This window comes from Naegleria fowleri (genome assembly GCF_008403515.1).
Source record: "Naegleria fowleri strain ATCC 30894 chromosome Unknown tig52, whole genome shotgun sequence".
Lineage (NCBI taxonomy): Eukaryota > Heterolobosea > Eutetramitea > Acrasida > Naegleriidae > Naegleria > Naegleria fowleri.
The window spans coordinates 487,954-512,434 of record NW_025407984.1 but is presented as its reverse complement, the minus strand read 5'-3'; the positions used below and the strand labels follow the sequence as shown (position 1 = coordinate 512,434).

Genomic DNA, 24,481 nt, shown 5'->3' with positions numbered 1-24,481 from the left:
CACCCTCCGAACATTATTATTATTCACCATTTATGCTCTTCTAATTTCTCGTCACCACATATTGATTGGAGAGATTCATTATACTTTAATGGTTTTCAGCTGAGATTCTATCTCGTCATTCGGGCAATAAGAATAATGATACGAATGGATCATGAGCAGTTAATGTTCCAACCACACGACCTGTACAAAAACCTACTTCTTCGCTAGCTTTAATATGTTGTTACTGTTGAGCCGATAAATCTTCAATGTCCTCTTTCGAAGAGGCTACATCTTCTTCCATAGCTTTCTTTTGTTGTTTCATTCGATCCAATCTTCTTTTCACTCGTGAAGTTTCCCTGTCATCTTCTGCTTCCTCATATTTGGAAGGATTGAAATATCTCAATATTCGCATCGACAAGTTGAAAAATACAAATGCCAAATCTAACACAAGTAAACGGAGCTTAAATTTGAATAAATCAAACGTGAGTTGATGAAAGAAGGGTGTTGGTTGAACATGAGTGACAGCGACTCGTCTCTGATCTGATTCTCGATGTGGAATGCAAGGCATTTCATAATTTTTTCTTTCATAATGAATTCCTTTCAGACAATATTCTGCCATGATGGCGAATCGATTGATTGGTCGACCCAACTCTCTTGTGATGGATCTTAATTGAACATTGGCTCTCATGAGTAAAATAAGATCCAATTTCATATTGCGGAACATTTCTTCGATAATGTTGAATAAATCTTGTGCCTTATGAGTGCTTTTAGGGAAAAAGGTCTCTCTAATTTGTTTAAACATTTTCTTTGCTTCTTCACTGGTCATGTTCTTTCGTTGGTCCACCATGGAACTTGAACTTCTGTATATTCGTCCAATACGTAATAAGAGTGAGTTTCAGATCAAGATGAAATGAATGACATGATACAACATGGCATTTTAAAATAATTAAGGTCACATTTTCACCACACTTACTTATCCATATAATTTGAAAAGGTCAAGAACAACCCAAAGAGGGGATAAAATCTTCCGTCAATTCCAAATTTTTCGGTATATAATTTCAAATTCTCATGATCTCTAAAAATTGCAGCCTTCCACAATTGACAATAATCTTTTCTAGTTTCTTCATCGAGTTTTTTGTAGCATCCATGATCTAAATATATGAGTTGAGGTTTGTTATTCTTTTCTGAGCGCCGCACTAGTAAATTTCCAACATGTATATCACTAATGGAAATGATTAGAGATGATAATTCAGATTTAAAAGAGGCAATGAATGATGGTTCCAACATGGAATTACATAGAATATGTTTCAAAAAACGAAAACGTGATCCATGCTGTTACATACCTATGAACAAATCCATGAATAAAAGTCTGAATGGAATAACTATCTACCAACAATTTGGCTACCTCTTTAGGATCAATGTTCATGCTTTTCAATGCTTGCAAGTCATTGATTTTGCACCCCTCAATAAAATCCATAGTTAGTATTCGTTTGCTTGTTAAATTCCAATGAACTCGTGGCGCATCAATTTGATTATCAGGGTAATCTTTGAACATTTGAGAAAAATGTGAACAATTAGCAGCTTCATTCACAAAGTCTAATTCGCTCAATAAAATTCTCTCAAACTCTGGCAAAGTCCATGCAAAGGGAAAATCGAAAAATAATTTCGTTGAAAAGAGTAAAAATTGCATCGTTTTCAAATCAGCCTTAAAAATACGAATCAAGTCTGGATGTTGAATTTTGACAGCCACGGTTTGATTTCCGTCTCTCAAAGTGGCTTTATGTACCTGTGCAATGCTGGCGCTTGCTATTGGCGTAGTATCGAAGGAGGAGAATATTTCTCGATAGTCTCGATCCAAGTCCTCCAATAATATTTTCTCAGTGACTGAAAAATCATGTTGTTGACACTTGTCTTGCAGCACCGAAAGAATATCTGTAATTTCCTTAGGCATAATATAATTGAGCGATGCAATATATTGACCTGCCTTCACATATGCACCACCATTGTGCAAACATAGATCAAGTAAAATTTCTGCTGCTTTAGCATTGGCTTGTCTTCGTGTTGTCACATAATCTCGCAACACTTGCAGTTCCTCTTCCGAAGAAATTTCATGGTCACTTCTCTTGTTTCTGGAAATACTTTCAAATTTTGGCTCAAAATCCTTATTGAGATTTCGATAGATAGTCATAACCTTTCCGATCGAGTAGCATGATCGAGTAAATCTTGCGATAATGTTCCACGTATCCTTATATGCATCCAAAAGAGCCACAAGCACAGCTCTATAACCATCATTTTCAAACTCCTCTTTGAAATCCACCATCAAAGCAGGAGGTAAACACACCGCAAGCAAACCCATAACAGAGGCAACTGAAATGGTCATGTATTTGATGAGCTTTTTGAGGAATTTAAGAAAGGAAAACCCCTTGTGGGTTGTTTTGTTGTTTTCTTGCTCGCCATTCGAATTGGATGACTGTTTTTGGTTATTCGATGATGAATGTACTTGAGGTGCTTCCGGAGCTACCTTTTGACTGTCCAATAATGTTGTTCGAGACAAGGATGATTGAGAGAAGAGTCGGAATGATGTGGTAAGTGAGGTTGAGGTGAATAACGAGAGAGAACCTCCATGAGGAATGATCATGTTATCATGATGATGATGATAATTGGTGAATCCAAAAGATGACAAGACGACTCCTCGAGATTTGAGAATCGTTCCGAACTTGTGTTTCACTCCATGGAGTCCTCTCCAAACAGTGGTATATTTCAACATCTCTCACCACGATAAACTTGATAAAGGAGTGTTCTGAAACAAACACTCTTCTTGATATTGTTTGGTTTTTTCAAGTCTACTACGTTTGATCAATCAATTCCGAATATCGGACCGACTCTAATGGTTGTTGTTGTTGATGATGATGATGATGAACCGATGAACCAGCAAAAAACAAATAATTTTTTTTTCAATACGAGTCGCGAGTAGAGGAAGAAATGATTCCTCGAGTTGCAACTCTTCGCAACTAAAATGTGCGTGGAAGGAGTTTTTTGCTGACGAATGTGTCAAGTTTTCAAGAAACTCATACTAATAGTGATCCAAATTGCTGCAGCAATTCCATCTCGCCTCTTCTTGAGAAAGGTGTCAGTTGAAATTCATTAATATTAAACATTTCATGCAACTTGTTGTTATACGAAAAAGATACTTTAAAAAATGGTTCAAACGCATTCTCCGTCGTTGGTGGAAGTGATGAACCTTTCATCATCACCGAGTTCTCGCAGTAAGAACAACAACAAGAATGAAATCAACCATCACTCCCATACGAAAATAACGGAAACAGCTACAACCATCCAATCCGCACGAAATGATGGCATGATCATACAAAAAAATAGTATCATAAGAAAAGATCAACAATATTCGGTTGTGAGGATGAATGGTAGTAATGGACATGCTTGTCATAATGATCATGATAATGATCATGATAGTGATGAAATAATGAATCGTGGAGAGTTTTCTCATGATCATTTGGGAATTCTCTCGGAATTACCAGTAGATTTACTTTTTGATATTTTTGAAATGATTGAACTGAAATATGTGATACGCTTTGCGTTTTTAAATAAGAAGTTTTGTGCTCTCCTCGGAAGATACTTGATCAGTAATGAACGATTTGTGAACAAGTATTTAAAATGTGAGCCTCAAAAACGACGAAACGATACATTGGATTTTCCATACATGATACGTGTAAATAATGTAACACTAGAGAACACATCCACCTCATCATCGTCGCGAATATCTACGGATGATTTGAGCTGGTTGGAAAAAATAGGACCTTACCTTTTTGAAATAATTTTGGAAAGTTTGATATCCTCAATTCAAGATTCACAGTTTGTTGATAGTGGTGAAGCAGTGAGACTGCTCAATTTTTGGAATGTCAGTTTTCTTCATTTGTGCAGCTATGAAAAAATCAAACGATTATTCAAATCTCTTGGGACGTGTGTAAATAATAATAATTCATTGGTAGAGCAAGTTTATCTATCGTGTGGACCACAACGAATACTGAATGACAAAATTACAGAATTCTTAGATGTTACTAATTTTTTAACTAATTTAGAATTGTTTCCATGTGATCGATTTACACATGCACACATTCGAGAAATTTATTTGAATGGATTTATTGCCACGACGCCGAACGATCTCAATACGCTAATCATTGGGTGCTCCAAACTCGAAAAATTTTTTATTTCATTTGCCCTCATTGACGGCAATAACACCTTTCCACATTTACTTCCATTGGAAGCTCCAAAAAATTTACGAGAAAATCTCACGCATCTCTCAATTAGGAATATTCCATCTGTATATACCAGGCTGTTATCAGTGATTGATATATTTGAAACATTTGAAAGCCTCAAATATTTTGAATATGATGAAATTAGCGGAAGTGGAGGAATACATCCCTATGTAAAATTTGACCATTGTGAAAATGTCATATCAAAGTTTCAAAAATCAAATCTTGAAACTCTAATTTATAGACCTGCTGGATCTCATCAGAGACAACTGGCTCAAGCCAATGAACGAGAATTGATCATTGAAGAAATAAGAGAATATTTTGCGAGCTATGAAAACGTGGCTCCTCTTTTCCCTAAACTAAGAAATATTGAAGTATCGGACTATCAAATTGAACGAGAATGTAAATATGACCCTATTTCTGCTCTCATTTACCACATTTTACCACTCGCTGCCCAATATTCACAGCATGGCCTCTCGTTAACACGGATATTTGCACCAAGTGATTGTATGACTTTAGTGACACTTTTAAACTGTAACAAAACCATTTCAGAGATGAAATTAGGAGGAAGAGAGAAGAAGCAGTTAGTTTTTTCTTTCATTCGCGCCTCAAATTCGAAATTCTCTAACCTGCAGGCTTCTACCATCGTTTTTTCCAAGCCATTCACAAACTTGAGTCGATTAATTTTGGACAATTTAGACGAGCTAGAAAATAATGTGCTCATCAATATTGCCAAACACTGTCCAATGCTGTTGTTCTTGAAAGTCATTGATTGCAGTTTTCAAACGGTAAGCGCCACACAAACAATTCATGATTTGAATCAGCTCAAGTTACAAAGCATTTTGATCGAGGGATGTATGATGGTGGCGTCGTCTCATCTGTATTCTCTTATCATTCACAGTAATGAAACTCTGGAAAGTGTTGAAATTAGATCCTCCACACTTGTTCCTTTTCATGGAAAAATTCAACAGAAAGGACTTGTTGAAATGAAAAAGCTCACTACTCTCTTGCTACCTAATCTTCATGAAGAAAATTACAATGAAATTATGAACAATCTATCGATCTTGTGTGCGTTTAGTTGCTTGACACATATTGATATATTCGGAAATGTTGGACAAGGATTTTTAACTCTCACAGAAACAAATAGCAAACTACAAAGTGTCAACATGCTAGGTGCTACACTCTCGCAAGAACAAGCGGATCAAATCTTTCATGTAATCACAGAGAGATCGATATGCATCAAAAATTTGGAAATTGAGAATGCATTCAATCCTGTTTGTTTGCTCCGACTTTCCAGTCATTCTACACACCAATTGACGAGTTTGAAATTGGTAGGAACACTTCTTGGTTCTCGTCAGCTTGATGAAATTGCACAACTGATCAAACAATGTCCCAATCTTGATACCTTATTTTTAAGCTGGGAGACAGGGTTGCCACATGCTGAGTTTTTTGACCTTCTTGTTCAATATTGTCCAAAGCTCTCTATTGTGATTTTTGCAGGAAATGGCCTTCTGTTGGATGTCACGTATTCACACATCCTTGAATTTGCCATTTCATTGAAATGTCTTTCATTGCTTCATTTAGGAATGTCTCCATCTATCACAAGCAAGCCGCCATTCTCTCTCAATGATCTCAACAGAATGTACAAGGAACGTACCCAAAAAACTCCACCAAGAATAATCATTCCAACTCTCATGAAAACAACAGACCATTATTTACCGAGTTCAGTTGCTGGCTCTACATGCATTTTGGCTTGAAAAGTATTCTCAAATGATTGCCATCCTTCATTCTCTCTCGAACGATTCAATGATTGATTAAAAGCCATCATCAAAAGGTTGCTCATCGTCATATAACAACAATAAATCTCAAAAGCCAAATGAACATGCCTTTTATAGCATTCAAATTCATAGATACTAGCATTGTTGAGTTTTAGTGTACACAATTTTAGTTTGTTGAGACGGCTTGCCATAAACTTGCGCCAATCTCTTTTCGAAAGCATCGGTCATGTTTTTGACCACTAAGCGGTTATTGATTTGTTTCAAATGAATATTGTTCAATTTATATAAAATCAAGCAAATGAATATTGTTCAATTCATGCAAAGTATTTTGGAACCATCAAACAATGCGTTCAATGAACATTCTTTTTCCAAAAAGAATTAACACTGCTAAAACTTACAAAAATCGAAAAACATATTCGCCACAGATTGATAGAGTCGTGACGAAAATTCAAAATCTACATGAAAGGTCAATCTGCATGTGTCTTCGGATGGACCTTCAGCAATCACCCAGTGATTAATTAATCGATTAAAAAGTTTCATATTTTTCGACTCCGCCTTAACACTCACAGGACTTTTCAAATACACTGTCGAAGTGTAGGTCTCTAAAAAAGGAGGAAATCCCACTGTTAAATAGGCCTCCGTTTTTTTCTCTACGAATCCATTCTCATCGGGTGGAGTTTCTGTAGCCTTATCTAAATTCACAAAAGCCGAATCTTTCACATTGGGCACAAAGTGCTTGTAATCTGTAACATTAGAAACCACATGATAGACTTGTTCAGGTTTATATCCAATCACTCGCTGTTCCACAAATTTAATTCCTCGATGATTGCTGTTGCCAGCATTGGCAGAATTTGCAATATTTGCCAAAACATTCAAAAATTGTCGTGTCTGTAATGGCTCTGTATTGCCTCGCAAAAGAATCCTAGTTCTATTACTGGGCTTGAAATTCCGAATGAAATTTTCTTGAAAATTTGAATACTTGTTCCTTTCCATCCTGGTTGTTTTGTTTTTTGAAAGAAACCAATTATTTATGAGAATGGAAGAATTATTCATTCCATGTGTTTGTGCGAATTGAGAATGATGGTCCACCATCATCCTTGTAAGAAATTTCATACATTCCGAACTCTCCTTTTGTTTTGCAAAAAAACCACATGTCAATGATAGTGATGGTGATGATGATAATCCTGTTCGTGTTCGTGCTGCTGCTCGTGTTGTGGTTGTGGTCGTTGTTTGAGAATTCAGAAACGCTTCATGAAGCACATGTCGGAGCATTTTTTTTGCGTGTTCGGGTTTTTTCATTTTCTTCTTCAGGTCCTATTTGCTGAACACAAACAGTATGAAGGCAAAGGTTGTGGAGATGTTAAAGAGCACACAAGGTTGTGTTTGATTATGAAAGTATTGATGATATAATGTTTTACTTTTGGTCGGACCAAGCCGATCTATATGAATGAAGTGTTCCAAACACCAATCATAAGGGTTGGCATAATCGACGAAATCCAATTTGGAAATTTTGTAAACTTAACTCCTGGTCAACTGATAAAGATTTCACTTCCGAAAAAAAAATGGCATCAACCACCTCTCTCCCCAAATATCACTCACTGATCGATAATGAATTCGTTTCTCGCGAATCCGAAGAATCCACCACTCCTCACGATGATCTCTACATCCCAGTCGTGAATCCATGCACTGAACAAGTCATTGCTCTCGTTACTCAAGCCTCTTCCGATCAAGTTTCCCGAGCCCTTGATTCCACTGTAAAGGCTTTCTCTCTGTGGTCCCAAACTCCAGTTCAGGAGAGAGCTGCTTGCTTGAATCGTTTGGCCGATAAGATGCAAGAGAATTTGAATTATTTGGCTGAACTTGAATCCAAGAATAACGGAAAGACGTTTTTTGAGAGCGTTGGAGATGTGGATGAGTGTTGTAATACTTTGAGATATTATGCTTCATTGGCTGATTATGTTCAAGAAAAGATGGATGGAAAAGTGAATCCTCATCATGATTCCGAGAAGTGGGGACTTTCCAATCGACTCTGTTATGAACCTATTGGACCTTGTGTGGGAATTTTGCCATTCAATTATCCATTGTTGTTGTTGATGTGGAAGTTGGCTCCTGCCATGATCACAGGTATGTTCAATGATCCATTGTTGAAATGTTGTTGTTGAACTGTTGTTGTGGTGATTGAAAATTATTGAACGCATTCATTGATCTTGCATTCCGTGCCTGCAAAACCTTGTGGTGACCACATATCATGAATTCTCTTCTTCAATATTACATAACAGGTAACAGCATTCTCCTCAAGCCATCTGAATACACCTCATTGACTGCTCTCGTATTGGCTGATTACATGAAAGACATTTTCCCAAAGGGTGTCGTCAACATTGTTGCTGGTTATGGATACAAGATTGGTCAATTATTGACCTCTGATCCTCGTGTGAAGAAGGTTTCGTTCACTGGATCTTTGGCCACTGGTTTGAAGGTTGGTGCTTCTTGCTTGCCAACATTGACTCGTTGCTCTCTCGAATTGGGTGGTAAAAGCCCTATTATTGTATTCGAAGGTATGTTTTGTTGTGTGAACATGCTAATGGTCTAATCATCACATTGATCATCACACGACTCTCCAAAACAATAATAATGTGATCGATGATCATAATGGTAACATGGAACAACATTGAGGAATATTCCTCAATGTCCAATCACAACACGATCAATGGTGGTCTTAACGATATTCCAATAATAATAATACTTTTCAGATTGTGACATGAGTGTTGCGATCGAGTCCATTGTTGGAGGCATTTTCGCAAATAAGGGTGAAATTTGTTCTGCTACATCTAGACTCTTGGTTCAAAAGAGTATTTATCAACCATTGATGGACAAATTGATTGAAAAGACCAAGACCATTGTCACTGGCGATTCATTGTTTGACAAGACTGTGACCCATGGTGCTCAAGTCTCCAAGATTCAATACGATAAGGTTTTGAATTATATCGAAATTGGTAAGAAGGAAGGAGCTGTGGCAGTTGTTGGTGGTGGTCGACCAGAAGTTGTAAAGGCTCAAGATCCAAACAAGGGATTCTTTGTGGCTCCAACCATTTTCACCAATGTCACACCTGACATGACCATTTGGAAGGAAGAAATCTTTGGCCCTGTTTTGAGTGTCATGCCATTTGAAACTGAAGAAGAGGCAATCCGATTGGCCAATGATACAAGATATGGTTTAGCAGCAGCTGTGATTTCTGGTAGTGACGAAAGATTAGAACGTGTGGGAAGACAATTATGTGTTGGAACATTGTGGTTGAATGCCAGTCAACCATGTCTTTGCCAAGTACCATGGCCTACACGTAAACAATCTGGAGTTGGTGGAGCTGAGCTTTCCACCTTTGGAGCAGATCTTTTTATGGAGTTGAAGACTGTCTGGAAGAAGTTGTAACTAGACCAATAAATTATTTTTGTATGCCATACATATAGAACATGTTCAAGATGCAATGTTTGTCAAGAATTCATCATTGTTCCTAGATTTGGTATCTCAAAAATTCATTTACTCATTCTGTAAAACCTTTTCTAATTGTTTCAGAGTGGAGGTTATATCATTAACAAGAATTTTCGTCTTGCTGGAAAGAGTGTCAACTTTTGGAGGAGATGGAGGTCGAGCAACTAGTGAACGATTTTGACGAACTTTGTGAATCTTGTCTTCACTCAATGTCGCACTTGGGACTGGTCGACATTTTAAGGAGGATCGTTTCAGCTTCTCTCGACACAACCTTTCGTGATTTAATAGAAAAGTCTCATACATCAACTCAACGTCCTTAATAGGTCGGTAACTGTAACGTATCGATCGTTCTTGTCTCAGCTTTTTCCTTGCCCAATAGCCTCGAAAAACTTTCTGAATAAGAGTAGCATAGAAATGCAAGGTTGAAATTTTGTTGTGAAGCTCTAGATTGTTTTCAGTGAGTGGGACAGGTTTTTGAGGTGGAACAGGAGCTTTTCTATAACTCCTTCGAAATGAGTGATTGAGTGATCCTCCTCCAGGAGGAGTTGATTTTGAGGTGGGCGGTATACTCACCAAGCTGCTGTTAAGCGACAGGTTGGTGCTCTGAGTTCTTCTCTTGTCCGCTATGGTTTCTTGAAAATGATCTGAACTTCTGTTTCCTGAAGAGGAGGTGCCTCCAGAACTCGATGTTTTTTGTGAGCTGTTTGTTGAGGAAGATCCTGCAGAAGGTGGCTTGACTTTTCGAATTCCTGACATGAGCGAGGATGTTCGGGATGAGATTTTGGGAGTGTTATTATTATTATTCGACGTCTCTGCATTCATCGTTGAAGTATTATTTGAGGTGTTGTTGTTTTTCACAAGATTTCTTGATCGGAATTTCTCGAGAGAGTCCCTCAGCCGTTTGGTCGTTGGATGTTCAGATCCAAGCACTTCCAAGGAGAGGGCAAAACCTTTCGAATAGTAATCCATTGCAGATGAAGATTGTTTCAAATGTTCGTATTCAACAGCGACGTTGTAAAATGCAATGATTAATGTTTCATTGCAACTCGCAATGTTGTGCTTAATTCGATTGAGTTTTTTGAACAACTCCAATTGTCTTAAAGCTTCAAGACCATGATTCAACGCTTCCTCATGTCGATTCATTTGGGACAACACGGCACAAAAATTAAGTTCTAAACTGGCGTTAAAATGTGTTTCTGCTTTTTGAGCAAGATTGAGTGCTTGCAATGCTTTTTCAAGGTTTCCACACCTTTGGGGTGGCATCGTTGTTGGAGAAAAACATCTAATCAAATAGTATCAACTTACTCTTTGTAAAAAACAGAAAAATTACTTAATGTGGACACGAGAAGTTTCGTTCGTTTTTCTTCCTCATCTTTGAAAATACTAGTTCCATACAGTTCAATGATATTCTTGGCCTTATCGAGGCATGTTTTGCACATGTTGGTATTCTTTTGATTGGTCAGGAAATCCATGGCGATCACGTTGCATTTAACGACGAATTTTTCTGTTAATTTCCTTAAATGCTCCAATTCTTCAGTGCTGAGTTGATCTTCAGGAGTTGACCGAAAGTAAGTCGTTAAATATTGCTCTAAAAATTGTAAACTCTTAAACTCATTTCCTCGTTGCTTTTCTTTTGAATACAAATCATAGAGCATGAAGATTTCTCTTTTTCGTTGCTCATCTAAATGAACTGAATTTTCTACCAATGAAGTTCGGGAAAATGGATATGATGAGTTGTTGAGGGCACTATTTGCAGTATTTTGAAGTGATCGGGGTGGTTGATTTAAGGTCGTGGCTGTTGTGCTGTTTTCTTGGTTGTTATTATCCGATAACATTGAACTATTTTGAAAATTTAAATCATTTCCTCGTGATCGTGATGGTTGATTCAACTGTTCTTTTTCTCCTCCCACTTCATCATGAAATTGTTCATCCTTTTTCTCTTCTCCAATCTCTTCAATTGGTTCATGAACATTTTCAAACGGACTCAAAGAATTATTGTTGATATTGCTGCTATTATTGAGCCTATCACTACTATCGCTTCGTCCAATCGATTCCCGATGAAACCTTCTTCCTCCCGATAAATCCTTCAACGAAAGATCCTCCTGAGGTAATTGTTGTTTGGAATTGTAAGGCGGCATTTTTTGATGGCGGTTTTTTTTTAATTGATGAATGCATAGAATTTCAATTTTGCAATCATTGTTGACATTATGTACAACTGGGGCTCCTTTTGTGATCAGAGTTCTATGATGACGATGAACGCAAATCCAAGAGGTAGACTTTTCCAAAATGTGTGCCATACATCACAAGATCATCTCGGTAGTAGAAGGAAGTAATCCGCTCGTTGGAGGGAGAGCAAAAGGAGGCTGTTTTGCATTCCTCAAAGATTGGACATCGTTTTTGTGACACAGTAATGGTGTCTTCACTTTTTGCCTTGTAATGAATGCTAACTTTGGAATTGGAACCATTGTTAGACACGATCAAGATTTTGAGTGGATCTGCCAACACATGAGAATATTCTGTGGTTGGATTAATGCTTTGAAATTTGTAAAGTTCGAGAGTGACTTTCGACTGTTGTTGGTGTTGTTTGGGAAGCACTTTGAATAGACCAATTTGTTTGGTGTTGTAGCCCACAGCAACACAAAAATTGCCAACAAAGGTACAACACTTCACGTCATGCTCATTCATACCGGCACGTTCAAACGTGGAGGTTGTCGTTCCAAGTTGCATTTTCATTGAAGAAAGAGATCCCATATCAAGGTCAGTGTTTCTTCCAGCAGCAAATATCCAATTCTGTTCTCTGCAAATTGAGAATGATCTCAATCCATAATCGAGAGCAAGGTTTCCAAAGGTTTTTCCATCCATCTGATTCAACATGGTGTTGAAAATGTGCACTCCTCCTTGAATGTCGCAGATGAGAATTTCATTCTCAGAATACCATTCCATACGAATCAGTTTTGAAAGACCATCTGATATATATTTCTGATTTAGGGTAACTGTGGTCATATCCAATTCAAAAGAGTAGAAATGACCTTCGCACATCACATATACATTTAAATCCTTATGTCTGATTCAATGTGTAAAGTTTCAAATAATTCGTTCAATGAAACGAAATCATTTTTGATGGATAAAGTTCATTTAAATGAAAATGGTAAGAAATCCCAGATACTACATATAACTGTGACATGTATTCATGCTACTTACAATATCTCTTTTAGTTTCGAAAAAAACTTGTATGGAGTAATGCTTGTTTCTGATGATTCACTGCTTTGACGTCTCCTTAATGTTAATGAACGATCTTGTCCAACAAGGAGAATACCTCCAATGTCATACACCACATCAATTTTTCCATTAAATTCATAAATTTGTGAAGGATTATTTTCGGCAATTTCTTTTAGTTTTAACCATTTCTCATTTAAAGATGGATCCTCCACAAGTTTAATTTCATTCTTCTTGTTGTTGCCTCCATCTTTTTTTCCATAATGGTAAGCTCTTGAGTTGCTTCCTGAATTATTAGAGTTGTTTGTATTGTAAGAATTATTGTAAGTTTTGTTGTAATTGCTATGAGAAGATAAATGTTGAGAGTTGTTCCGATAAATACTTATTGCGATCATAGGGATGATAGTATGACTCTCGATTCCGTGATGAACCATTTTGCCCAGTGTTGGGTGCGTAGTAGTCACGCGATTGGTTGGGTCGAGAGTCGAGCCTTCGCTGTTCTGCTTCTTTCATTTTTTTTGAATCCGAGTTGCGTCTTGCAAGCCTTATTCTCGAATAATTCGATCAGCATCCATGAATTTATTTTCTTCTTGGATCGCTGCTTATTCTTCCTGAGGAGCGAGAAGGACTACTTTTTCGTCGTCATTTGCCCAAACAATAGGGAAAAAGTTGATCTTGGTAATAAAAGTATTAACAGGATTAGGTATAACAAATCCTTTAATGTCTTTGAGAATGTACTACTTCAATATATCATCAATGAAAGTCTTCTTGCTTTATACTTTCAAACATACTATCCCTTATGATCTAAAAAACCCAACTCAATGTATTTCAACGATGCCACATCATCGACCTCTCTCTCTTTCTAGAATGTGTATGAATGTGAATATTCACTTCTCTTCAAAATGTTGGACGAGTATCAAACGTATCAAACCATCCACTCTGAATTCCAGCCAATGTTCTCAACATGAACCATCGTGCAGGTGGGAGTGAACACAATAGACCCATCACGACATCTCTCACATACGACAAGGTATGAAAATGACTCTGAAAGAATGGAGTGAGAATTCGAGAGGCTAGTCGATAACCCATGACATGACTGGCTCGTTGTTGAGTGTAGGCGTGAAGGGCATGTTGGAGAGAGGAGTATTTGTTATGAGAGGAATCATCACCAAGGTGGTGATACGATTGGAGGCATTCGTGGAGGACAAAGGCATCAATGAGGGCCAAACCTGTGAGCCACAAGTGAATACCAATGGTTTGTTTGTTACCACAAGTGAAAACAATGGTTTGTTTGTTGGATGATTTGGATTTTGGAATACATGTGAGTGTGTGAAAGGTGAACAACATTCCAAGAACACGAACGGCCAATCATTCCAAAAAGAATATTAAATTAATTAAACGGAAAACATGAAACACTCAATGTCGTTCGTTCGATACCATAAAAACCTACCTGCACCTTGTCCCAATTGAGGAGAAGTTCCATGACAATAATCTCCAATCATAACGACTCCTCCCTTTTCCGAGAGCCAATCCCGTGGATGCATCTGAACATCATTGTAGGTGGCATAGGTAAATTCTTCCTTGTTTTGGATTTGTGAAATGAATGGAGAGAGTTGAGGCCAGAATTCTATTAAGGATTCTTTAAATTGTTGAAAATCAGCGCCGTTTGAACTCATGGATTTAAATTTGAGATAATCTTGTTGAGTGAGACTCCAGAAAATGCTCACAAGAGGCTTTTCGTGGTGTCGATCTTGGTGATCCCTATGATGTTGGTTGTTGCATGGTGTCATGGAGTTGTTTCTGTCTTGAGAGTGATGATTCATTAATTTTCCAATGGGTAAGAGACCAGACATGTATTGAGCATTTCGGTACTTTTGAAGAAGTGTTTGGTTGGAAGTGAAATCACACGTGTCCACAGCATTCGCCCATAAACTTCCAAATTCGTATAATTTGGCATTCCTTTTTTCGAAATTTCCTAATCGAGAATGAGTGCCAGAGGCAATCACCACGAGATCATAATCAGTATCAATTTCTTCTTCTTCCTTCTTCTCATCCACAACTAAGGAATTGTGTTTTTCATATCCGCCATTATTACTTCCTTTTGTTGATCCAAACGACAAATGTACCATCACACTTCCATCCTGATGATTGTTCTGAAAAAACAAACGACATTTCACACCTCTCCTTCCATTCGAATCCAACACTTCTCGTTCCTCCACTCTCGAAATATTGAATCCACACTTGACAGAAATTTGTGGCGATTGTTTCAAAACGGCGTCGTGTAAAATTTGAAAGAGAGTTCCTCGATGAATGCCCAATCCAAAGAAATGTTCTCCCAAATATTTGTATTCCAAATCTAGAACTTTATGTTTGATTTGATCTTGAGTGAATTTCCATGGCTTGAGAAGAGAACGATCGGTGTAGCCGTAGAGTCGATCTATTTTTTGTCCATACTCGAGCGCAGCGTCTAATAGTCCGAGGGAATCCAATACTTTCATTCCTTTTTTGTTTTGGAGAAGATAAAAAAGAAATTGTCAGAGTGAAAAAGATATCATGAATGAAACACTATGTTTTGCAAACCAAATGTATTCAATCTTACCTGTGGGTTGAAGTAAAATTCCACTTCCAAGAGGTCTCGCTTCTGGAAACTTTTCATAAATATCCACTCGATGACCCACTAACAAGTGGACAACCGACACAGATCGTGGACCAACCACATGTTCGTTATATCCCCATCATGAAGAGAGAGAGGAGAACCAACAGGTTCGGAAATGCATCATGTGTTTCCATGCGTTCAATATTCGAATGTGGTGCACATTGCCTCGTAACTCGCAATCTAATTGAACCAACAACCACACACTTACATTTGGCAGCAAATAAAGCAAAAGCAGGAGAGGCCGTTCCGAAACCGATGGCTGCAATACGGAGTGGTGCTGACGATTTGGACTTGATCATTGTTGCTATTTTTTTGTTTTTCACACAATAAGGAGAACATTGGAGAACACTCATGTCGACGAGTTCAACAATCTTGGAACTTTCATGAAAATGTTACTCCAATCAACAACCAATCAAAATGAAAAGATCAAAATACATGCTTTAAAAACAGTACCAAATTTGTCTTCCAAGTACACTGCAAAGACGCAACCAAAGAAATCATGATGTGGGTGTCATCTTTTTATTCAACCATCTTCATCAGTTCCTTTCTTGGTCCAAATTGTCCACATTTAGTTAAAAAACAAGTCAAGAGTTGGACCTCCATCATACCAAACAAATGATACATAACTGTTAAATTGTTTTCATATTGCATTTAGCTTAAGTGTCTCTCTCTTTAAATAGACCATTCTTTACAATCGCTTAAAACATTCCTTTTCGAGGTCTCTCATAATTATGGCGAAACGAAAAAAACACAAAAAAAATGCCAGCATCCAAGAAGGATTTTACAGAACAATCACAACCACAACAACAGAATACCAACGGAGGCTCATCCTCTCTCGGAAACGCCGAAAAGGCTCCATCAAAATCTGCATTAGCCTCTGGTCAATATGAGGATGAAGGAGAAGGAGCTCACTTTGTGGAGGGAATTCCAATTGATAAGACAAAATTGACTCGGGCCGATATCAAAATGTTGCATAAGGATGAAGTGAAACAAGCTCAGAAAGAGCTCGCCAAAATACCCAAGCCAGAAGTGTTTGCCAATCATGCAGAGTTGAGCTTTTTTGGTGCTTCGGGAACAGTTACTGGTTCAAAACATATGGTTACGTATGGAAGTTTGAATGTTTTGATTGATTGTGGAATGTATCAAGGATTGAAAGAACTCAGGTATGTTTGATTTGATATTGGTAAATGTGTTTTATATCATGATGACTTCGAATTTGAATGAATTTTAAATGGTGATCAAAAATGATGAAATTATTCTGACCATCTTTCCATATTGATTTTGATTCATTTCAAAAATAGAGAGAGAAATTGGAAAATTATTTCATCATCAAGACCAGTCGAGACCATGTGTGATGCAATTATTATTACTCACTCTCACTTGGATCACACAGGTTATCTTCCCAGGTAAGTATTGAAAACGGCCACAAAGAATTTTGTCTCAATTGTGTCATTTTGATTGACAAAAAACTTTTTAATGTGCAAACTCATGTAAAATTCACAGAATGTATGCTCTTGGATTTAATGGTCCAATTTACATGACAGAACAAACCTATAATTTGGCGGAATTGATTCTGCTCGACTCTGCTCGTCTTCAAGAAGAAGATGCACACTATGCAAATCGCAAAGACACAACCAAGCATGCAGTAGCTCTTCCATTGTACACTGAAGACGAAGTGATGGGTGTTCTCAAATTAGTTAGAAAAGTCAAATATGGAGAAAAGGTGGTGGTAAAGAGCAGACTTGAGGAAGACAAATTCTCTTTCAAGTTTTTCAATGCGGGACACTTGTTAGGATCCTCGTTCGTGGAGATAACTTTCCCCACACAAGAAAAGGTCATATTTTCTGGAGACTTGGGAACTTTTAAAACGCTGTCACCAATGCAACAACATCCACATCTTCCCTTAGGAGCAGATTATGTTGTTTGTGAGGCCACATATGGAGGAAAATCGCATACCGATTTTGCCACCACAAAAGCGTCAGAAGATATCAATTATGTGATTGAAACAAAAGTCAAACCAGTATTGAAACAAGCCGTGCAACATATTGTCGACAATGATGGTGTCATGCTTATTCCTGCATTCGCCATTGGTCGTTCTCAAACTATTGCCTATTACCTCCTTAAAATGATGAGAGATAAGGAAATTCCAAAGCTACCAGTGCATATGAACAGCCCAATGTCTGTTGAAGCCTTAGATTTTTACCAGCAACACTTATTGGAGGAACATCAAAAGGATGCACATGAATTGCTTAAAGATGTCATTTGTCACAACAGCTCCAAAGAGTCAAAAGATTTGCATCAAAAGATTATGGATGGCTATACTAAATGTATCATCATTAGCAGTAGTGGTATGATGACTGGTGGTCGTTGCTTATTCCACTTTGAAGAATTGGCACCCCATGAAAAGAATGTTGTGTTGATTAGCGGTTTCCAAGCAGAAGGAACCAGAGGAAGAGATCTACTTAATGGTGTGAAAAATATCAAATTACACGGCAAGACAGTCAATGTCAAATGTCAAGTCATGCAAGTATCTGGATTATCTGCACACGGTGACACTGAAGATGTCATCAAGTGGATTGAGGCTGCAAAGAAGCCAAAGCCAAAGATGGTCTTTGTTGTCCATGGAGAACCAAACTCTCTTCGTAAAATGGCTCGAGAAATTTGCTGTGAATTGAATCTCAATGCTCTCGTTCCAAAGAGAGGTACAACATTCCACATGAAAACAGAGGCACTTGTGTGTCAAAGCAGACGATCAAGTATTGCCTCAACGACCACTAGTTTACAAGATATGATCAGTAGTAATTTACCTGAAATGCCTCAAATTGGACGTACGAAAGCTGTCAATTTCATGTATGCTGGAATTATTTTGATTGCATTAATTGCTTTTATTTTGAGATTCTTCTAAAAGGATGTTGCAAGCACACTCTCTATTTTTCACGCATGATGAACCACTGTACATATGCAAAGGTGTCAATAACAACAATAATAAAATAGATATATCAATGATTAATGTAACGGGCAGCTGCATGACCAATACAAATTTTCCTTTATTTGAGGTCAATTCCGATCACCTAAAAAGAATTCCGAAACAAACAAAAAAATGTCTGAAGCAACAACAACAACCCATGTGTATGTAACCTCTTTCTCTCAAAATCATAATACTAGCAATGATGATCATAATCCTATTAAATATTCTTGCTATTGATTAAAAAAGTCCTCATGTCTTGTGGGCACCAAGATCCGATCGTATTTATGTAACTGTGGAAGTTCCGGATGCAACCGAAGTAAAAGTAGCATTGCAAGATGAGGGTCGTTTAAAGGTTTCAGCCAATTCTCATGGAGATCATTATGAACTCGACTTGGAATTATATGGTGAAATTTCTACTGAAAAGTCAAAGTGGAAAGTATCCGGAAGATCCATTGATTTGAATATTGAAAGAAAGGAGAGTGGAGAATTTTGGCCAAGACTTACCAAGTCCAATCAAAAGAATCGACAAATTTCAGTGGACTGGTCGAAATGGGTTGATGAAGATGATGAAGAGGATCAATACGATTGGCATGCATCCGGAGGTGATGTGAATGAACCAATGAATATGGATGATTTCTATCTCCCACAACAAGACTCTTTCCCAGAAAATGACTCGGGTGATGAAGAAGAGGAGGAAGAAAAAGAGGAAAAAGCCGATCTTTCTGATCTTGACAAGTAAGCCAGCTGTGTCATCACATTAAAAAAGGTCGCAAAAGAATTCTCAACTTGCGCATCATATTTGTGATTGCTTACTTGTTTGAATTCATGTCAAAACTCATCTTTGAATGAATTAACAAATGACATCTTTACTTTCTCATAAATCTTCTCAAAACCTTGTAAATATAAGGAGTAATAGCAAGGGTGACAGCCATTCTGACAGGTTCAGTGAACTTGGTCAACACCCAAGCAACCACAAAGTTGGCATTTCTTTCCGACTTTTTCAAATCGTTCATATCAATGTACTTGTCAAATCCACTATTATGTAACCAAGCTAAAACATCCTTAGTAGCCAAAAATCCCTCTTGTAACAGTAAAAACAATGTTCCCAAAGTCAACACATAAATTCCCAAATAAATCACAACTCCTAAAATACCATACTTCTTCACAAATCTTTTAAGCTTGGCAATAATGCCCTCTTGAGATCTAATTTCTCCTTCTGTTGTTTCTAAAATAAATAAATCTTGATTTGGTGACATGACAGCTTTCAGTTTTTCTCCAATTTGTTCTTGAGTGGGTGCTGGTTGAAATGAAATTTTATGAATTTTTCCCTTGTATTCGGCATGAATTTCTCTAATCTCATCACCCACCATTGGTTGTCTATCAATTCGACAAACAATTTCATTATCCTCAACTAAATCTCCTTCTTTTTTCAACCATTCAATAATCACGTTTGAATTTTTGACGACATCTTCAGGAGTTTTCACTGTAATGTATCTGAGTTCGGAGAGGTCTGGATCTTGTTTCTTATTATTGGAGGAATTGAAAGTTTTTAAATCCATATGGAAAGATTGTGTGGTGTTGTTCATAGAGATGAGAAGGGCATGATGACGATTCTTTTTGGAAGAATTATGAATCATCCGAGAGGAGGAGGGTGATGATGGCGAAACAAAAGCCGATATCAAAAACGAGGATGATGAACCAAAAATTATGGATCTTTTAGAGGTGAATGTTTTTGCCAGTCCTCCTTGCCTAAGACAAGTAGTCATTGTTCTTCTTATCATTTTCAAGTTCGGATTTAAAGAGGATCAGCAACGACAAGATGTTGATTGAAAAAGCTAATTTTTTTAACTTTTATCAAAATTCATCTTGAGTTGATTGGATGGAATGATGATGATTTGGATGACTCTCAATCTACATGACCATGAATTCCGTTTCTTCTTTTATTTCTTGTTACTGCAATAAGGAAGTATTTGGGGTTTTCAAATTCCTTTCAATCATTTTCCTGCTGCTAGATTTTTCATCAGCACCACTATTCACCTCCGTCTATCCAACATGTTCTCGCATTCGGAGCTTTAAAAGCAAAATTGAATTCCATAGAGAAAATTACTTAATTACTAGTCACTGAATCAGAGCCAGACTCTTCATCCTTGTTCTTTTTTCTGCTTGCTCTTCTTTCCAAACTCTCCAAATATTGATCATCAATGCCTTTAATTGTTACATTGGCATCTAAATTAGCCTCTACTTGTTTCTTATTGAGTCGAATTTTGAAGCCATCTTGTTCTTTCACACCCTGAAGAACGGAAGTAACTAAAAACGAGGAGGCTTCATGAGCATCGGAAATGAGTTTTTGTATCTTCTTTTCGTCCTTTTCAAATCTATTCTTTTCAAATTCAGTTCGTATTTGTCGGAGAGAGAGATTGAGTGTTCGTGTGTCGCCATGAAATACCAATCGACTGGCTCTCAGCAACGCCCGATACGCAGAGAGTGAAGGCGAAACAGGTGAAGACATTTTTATTGTTTGTTCAAAGTCATGATTGATTAGAAGCGACCATCTCAGAAATTGCTGTTGAGACGACGAATTATGCTTGTTAACATATTTATCAGAGACTGAATCAGAACTCGGCACAAGAGAGCAGTGAAGTGGTCTCTCATCGAGGAAATGTCAGTTCAGTTTGGACACACATTCACTATTGCTGAACAAGTTTTGAAAGAACATTCTCATAGCCTGGCAAATTTTGTTTGGGAAATCTGTTTGGATGGTTCACATGTTTTTGAATTCCCTCTCTGCTCTTAATTCTATTATAGAATGCTTTCAAATTTTCGTTCTTGTCCAAAATGAACTTGTTGGTATATTCTGCATTCAATTCCAATAAATTGTCAAGGATATAAAACAGAGCAATATCTGCATACGAAATCTTTTCTCCTACCAAGAAGGTCTTTCCTTTCAGAGCTCTTTCAAAATGTGAAATACAGTTGGGTAATTTCTCTCGCCCAATCATTTCCATCGTTTCCTCAATAGTGGCACTCGAGACTTCTTTTGTAACTGGATACATGACATTGAAAGCGGAACGAAGCAAAGTGGTAATGTCCAAAACACCCTCATAAAACTGATCAATGAGACTTTCCTCTACGAGATTGCTTCCGCTCAATCCGTATCGTTTGGCTAAATACCGAACAATAGCTGCCGATTGAACAAGAAAGATCTGATCGTCCTTGTAGCTAGGCAATGAATCAAAGGCTAATGTTCCACTTTGAACGAGTTGTTGGAATTGTTCGGATTTATCGGTGGGATGCCAAACACCAACATTGACCTCTTCATAATCCACTCCTGTGTTGTTGAATTGAAATCATTAATGAATAGGATTCAAAGATGATTCATTGGTCGTCGTTTCAATGAACAACAGAGATCAAGCCAATTCCGAGAAGATAGGCAATTCAATCCATTCATTTAAATCCATTCAGGATCACCATCAAAACTGTACGTACCTGCTTCTGCTAAAATCAATCGGATGATTTCCGATTTTCCTCTCGAGTTAAAGTAGGTGAGAACAGGCTTGCTTGGTGACATTTTTTGAGGAAGTCAATTCAAAGATGAAAGTTTAAGAGATTAAACGTATGAATTTCATAAAGGAATGTAGAATTCTTGAGATGAGAATTTCATAATTTCAGTTGAAAAAACTTGGGAATATCTGTTTCTTGAAAAAAGATCTTTCCATTTGATCGATAATTGTAAGGGATGAAAACGATAAAAGAAGGCGGTTATATATAGCATGATGCAGATCATCATTACAGTTCATTCTCAATATTTCCTTCATTCCACAAATTGAATTTCAATTTCAAATAAAATGTATCTCGGCCATGAAACCTTTTGCCCTCTATTGTAAACTGGCCATGGAGGTTGACTTGATATAAAAAAATTTTGTTTTGAAAAAAATACGCCACAACTCTATCCCACACAATGGTCTCCACCGACGTCGCTTCTGCTTTGACTTACGCAACTCTCTTGTTGGTTGATGCTCAAAAGGACATCACCTCATCAAACATTCTTGCTCTCACCAAGGCTGCTGGTGTGAATGTTGATAAGACCTCTGCTGAAATTTTTGCTAAATATGCTACCCCATCATTGGTTGAATCACTCATCACAAAAATGACTACTGTTGGTGGTGGTGTTGCTGCTGGATCTGCTCCAGCTGCTTCTGGTTCTGCTCCAGCTGCTGCTAAAGAGGAAGAAAAGAAGAAGGAATCTGAATCCGAGGATGATGGTGATGCTTTCGGTGGTCTCTTCTAAATCATCTTTTATCAAACTCTTATAATAATAATAATAAAACACAAATTATTTAAGCTTCTTGGTGTTGTTGGAACTTTTGGTGAAGGCAGTGAAGAATAAAACAAACTAAAATTGGAGATGGAAAAGTGTAATGTAATAGGCTATTTATTGGTGACGATCGCAAATTAAAGCTCCATATCTCCTCCTGTAAGTTGCTCGTCCTTGTATTCGTTTACCTCAACCTCAAAGTTGGGTCCGACTTGACAACCGAACAACTTGGTTCCAGACTCAATGGTAACTCCACTAGCAACAACCGAGTTGGAAACGACACAGCTGTAATAAGGATTGTTAAGGTTCGAAAAAGAATAATGTTATAAAGGATATACAGTTAAAAGAATAAAATGGTTAACTTGAACAAGGATTTAAATGCAGTTGAAATTAACTTACTTGTCTCCAATGGTTACATTGTCCATAATAACAGAGTTTTCAATTTTCGAAGCTTGGCCAATCTTACATTGCTTGCCAATATTGCTCTTTTTGATGGTTGGACGGAGTTTCTTATTCAGACCTGTAAATACTAAACCTTCTCCAACCACACAATCTGGGCCTAAAAGATATGAATCTCCAGCAGCGGATGCTGGAGTGTTCTTATATTGAGCTAGCTCTTCAAAGAATGAAACGTTGTTCTTTCTTGCAATCTAAATGTCATGAGGTATGAAAAAAAATTCAAATTTCACATCATACATTGAATTATAAGAAACATTCAGAAAAAGTTCATAAATGCAATTCATACCAACCCAAACATACCTCTCTATTAATATAAAGGAGTGAGGAAATTGTGTTGCATCTCTTGCAAAACAATCCTGGTTTCAAGCTCTTTTGCGAAGTTGATGTGGTTGGCTTGTCCTCATGAGGAGGTACGACATATGCAAAGACTCTGATCAAGTCATCAGGACGTGTGTCTGTGGTACTCATCTTGTAAGCTTCTGTCTGTAAAAATGGCGGCACTATTTTCGAGAGTGTCTCATCTAATTTGTCGCTTGGTAAATTTTGTGAATCAACAAGGAACGGAATGACATCATGTTTCAAAGACTCCATCTCTGGTTTTTGTAAAAGCAAATCGGCAATCCACTTGGCACAAATATACAAGTGCGAATCTTTGAGTCCTTTTGTGAGAGTAAAATTGGGCCATCTTCTCATGAATGCACGTGGAACAGAAAGTGTTTTGTCCTCGGAATCTAATACTTGATCCATAATGACACGAGGTGGTTTGAGAGCCAACTTTTTTCGTCTTTGCATTGCCGAAATTGGTTGTTCGGAATCAACAAATTGTTGAATGGCACCTCTCTCATAATTTGTCAGTGCAAAATAATCTATTTCATCGGAATCACTTGAACTAATATTTGATTCATCCTTTAAAAGAAGAGTGAGAGAAGAATTATGTTGTCTGTGTATATCTAAAACATTCAATAAAGGTACATCCGTAATCAAATCAGAGCTGATGACTAAAAAATCAGTATAAATTAAATCATAAATTGCTCGTAAGGCTTCTGCAGAGTCCATATTTTCATTGGTATCTTTTGAATCAACACTCTTGAGTTGAATTGAAATTTTACCTCTATATTCCTTCAAAGCTTGATTAATTTCTCGTTGTTGATTTCCCGAAACGACTACAATTGCTTCTTTAAATCCATTCTTCTCCAAATAAGTGAGTGTATAGTGAATCATGGGTTTATTCGCAATAGGGAGAGTAGCTTTTGGCGCATGTTGGTCCACAAGCGGATAGAGCCGAACACCAGCTCCTCCAGCCAACACGATGGCTTGAATCTCGGTTTTCATTTTTGATGTTTTTTTCAAAA

The 24,481-nt window shown here is 37.4% G+C and overlaps 14 protein-coding genes across 14 annotated transcripts; 5 read left to right on the top strand and 9 right to left on the bottom strand.

Moving 5' to 3' along the window:
* Window positions 1–220: 220 nt before the first annotated feature.
* FDP41_006617 (uncharacterized protein) lies at window positions 221–2,746 on the bottom strand (the record flags this gene model as incomplete). The annotated part of the gene is made up of 3 exons (XM_044710272.1): window positions 221–839; window positions 953–1,201; window positions 1,323–2,746. The coding sequence occupies 3 exons, from the start codon at window positions 2,744–2,746 to the stop codon at window positions 221–223; spliced, it is 2,292 nt and encodes a 763-aa protein (XP_044559298.1).
* A 432-nt stretch (window positions 2,747–3,178) lies between these two features.
* FDP41_006616 (uncharacterized protein) lies at window positions 3,179–6,007 on the top strand (the record flags this gene model as incomplete). The annotated part of the gene is made up of 1 exon (XM_044710271.1): window positions 3,179–6,007. The coding sequence occupies one exon, from the start codon at window positions 3,179–3,181 to the stop codon at window positions 6,005–6,007; it is 2,829 nt and encodes a 942-aa protein (XP_044559297.1).
* A 156-nt stretch (window positions 6,008–6,163) lies between these two features.
* Window positions 6,164–7,021, bottom strand: FDP41_006615 (uncharacterized protein; the record flags this gene model as incomplete). Its single annotated transcript, XM_044710270.1, has 2 exons — window positions 6,164–6,267; window positions 6,427–7,021. 2 exons carry the CDS (start codon window positions 7,019–7,021, stop codon window positions 6,164–6,166), a joined length of 699 nt encoding a protein of 232 aa, XP_044559296.1.
* Window positions 7,022–7,590: 569 nt separating this feature from the next.
* Window positions 7,591–9,455, top strand: FDP41_006614 (uncharacterized protein; the record flags this gene model as incomplete). Its single annotated transcript, XM_044710269.1, has 3 exons — window positions 7,591–8,152; window positions 8,308–8,583; window positions 8,779–9,455. 3 exons carry the CDS (start codon window positions 7,591–7,593, stop codon window positions 9,453–9,455), a joined length of 1,515 nt encoding a protein of 504 aa, XP_044559295.1.
* A 108-nt stretch (window positions 9,456–9,563) lies between these two features.
* FDP41_006613 (uncharacterized protein) lies at window positions 9,564–11,653 on the bottom strand (the record flags this gene model as incomplete). Its single annotated transcript, XM_044710268.1, has 2 exons — window positions 9,564–10,764; window positions 10,821–11,653. The coding sequence occupies 2 exons, from the start codon at window positions 11,651–11,653 to the stop codon at window positions 9,564–9,566; spliced, it is 2,034 nt and encodes a 677-aa protein (XP_044559294.1).
* Window positions 11,654–11,756: 103 nt separating this feature from the next.
* On the bottom strand, window positions 11,757–13,165 carry FDP41_006612 (uncharacterized protein; the record flags this gene model as incomplete). The annotated part of the gene is made up of 2 exons (XM_044710267.1): window positions 11,757–12,579; window positions 12,717–13,165. 2 exons carry the CDS (start codon window positions 13,163–13,165, stop codon window positions 11,757–11,759), a joined length of 1,272 nt encoding a protein of 423 aa, XP_044559293.1.
* Window positions 13,166–13,628: 463 nt separating this feature from the next.
* Window positions 13,629–15,686, bottom strand: FDP41_006611 (uncharacterized protein; the record flags this gene model as incomplete). Its single annotated transcript, XM_044710266.1, has 4 exons — window positions 13,629–13,960; window positions 14,182–15,231; window positions 15,331–15,408; window positions 15,596–15,686. 4 exons carry the CDS (start codon window positions 15,684–15,686, stop codon window positions 13,629–13,631), a joined length of 1,551 nt encoding a protein of 516 aa, XP_044559292.1.
* A 460-nt stretch (window positions 15,687–16,146) lies between these two features.
* Window positions 16,147–18,292, top strand: FDP41_006610 (uncharacterized protein; the record flags this gene model as incomplete). The annotated part of the gene is made up of 3 exons (XM_044710265.1): window positions 16,147–16,550; window positions 16,689–16,793; window positions 16,891–18,292. 3 exons carry the CDS (start codon window positions 16,147–16,149, stop codon window positions 18,290–18,292), a joined length of 1,911 nt encoding a protein of 636 aa, XP_044559291.1.
* Window positions 18,293–18,487: 195 nt separating this feature from the next.
* FDP41_006609 (uncharacterized protein) lies at window positions 18,488–19,094 on the top strand (the record flags this gene model as incomplete). The annotated part of the gene is made up of 2 exons (XM_044710263.1): window positions 18,488–18,516; window positions 18,602–19,094. 2 exons carry the CDS (start codon window positions 18,488–18,490, stop codon window positions 19,092–19,094), a joined length of 522 nt encoding a protein of 173 aa, XP_044559290.1.
* A 127-nt stretch (window positions 19,095–19,221) lies between these two features.
* Window positions 19,222–19,941, bottom strand: FDP41_006608 (uncharacterized protein; the record flags this gene model as incomplete). Its single annotated transcript, XM_044710262.1, has 1 exon — window positions 19,222–19,941. One exon carries the CDS (start codon window positions 19,939–19,941, stop codon window positions 19,222–19,224), a length of 720 nt encoding a protein of 239 aa, XP_044559289.1.
* A 521-nt stretch (window positions 19,942–20,462) lies between these two features.
* Window positions 20,463–20,864, bottom strand: FDP41_006607 (uncharacterized protein; the record flags this gene model as incomplete). The annotated part of the gene is made up of 1 exon (XM_044710261.1): window positions 20,463–20,864. The coding sequence occupies one exon, from the start codon at window positions 20,862–20,864 to the stop codon at window positions 20,463–20,465; it is 402 nt and encodes a 133-aa protein (XP_044559288.1).
* Window positions 20,865–21,042: 178 nt separating this feature from the next.
* FDP41_006606 (uncharacterized protein) lies at window positions 21,043–21,923 on the bottom strand (the record flags this gene model as incomplete). Its single annotated transcript, XM_044710260.1, has 2 exons — window positions 21,043–21,683; window positions 21,842–21,923. The coding sequence occupies 2 exons, from the start codon at window positions 21,921–21,923 to the stop codon at window positions 21,043–21,045; spliced, it is 723 nt and encodes a 240-aa protein (XP_044559287.1).
* A 390-nt stretch (window positions 21,924–22,313) lies between these two features.
* FDP41_006605 (uncharacterized protein) lies at window positions 22,314–22,643 on the top strand (the record flags this gene model as incomplete). The annotated part of the gene is made up of 1 exon (XM_044710259.1): window positions 22,314–22,643. One exon carries the CDS (start codon window positions 22,314–22,316, stop codon window positions 22,641–22,643), a length of 330 nt encoding a protein of 109 aa, XP_044559286.1.
* A 164-nt stretch (window positions 22,644–22,807) lies between these two features.
* Window positions 22,808–24,461, bottom strand: FDP41_006604 (uncharacterized protein; the record flags this gene model as incomplete). Its single annotated transcript, XM_044710258.1, has 3 exons — window positions 22,808–22,955; window positions 23,070–23,320; window positions 23,430–24,461. The coding sequence occupies 3 exons, from the start codon at window positions 24,459–24,461 to the stop codon at window positions 22,808–22,810; spliced, it is 1,431 nt and encodes a 476-aa protein (XP_044559285.1).
* Window positions 24,462–24,481: the final 20 nt, after the last annotated feature.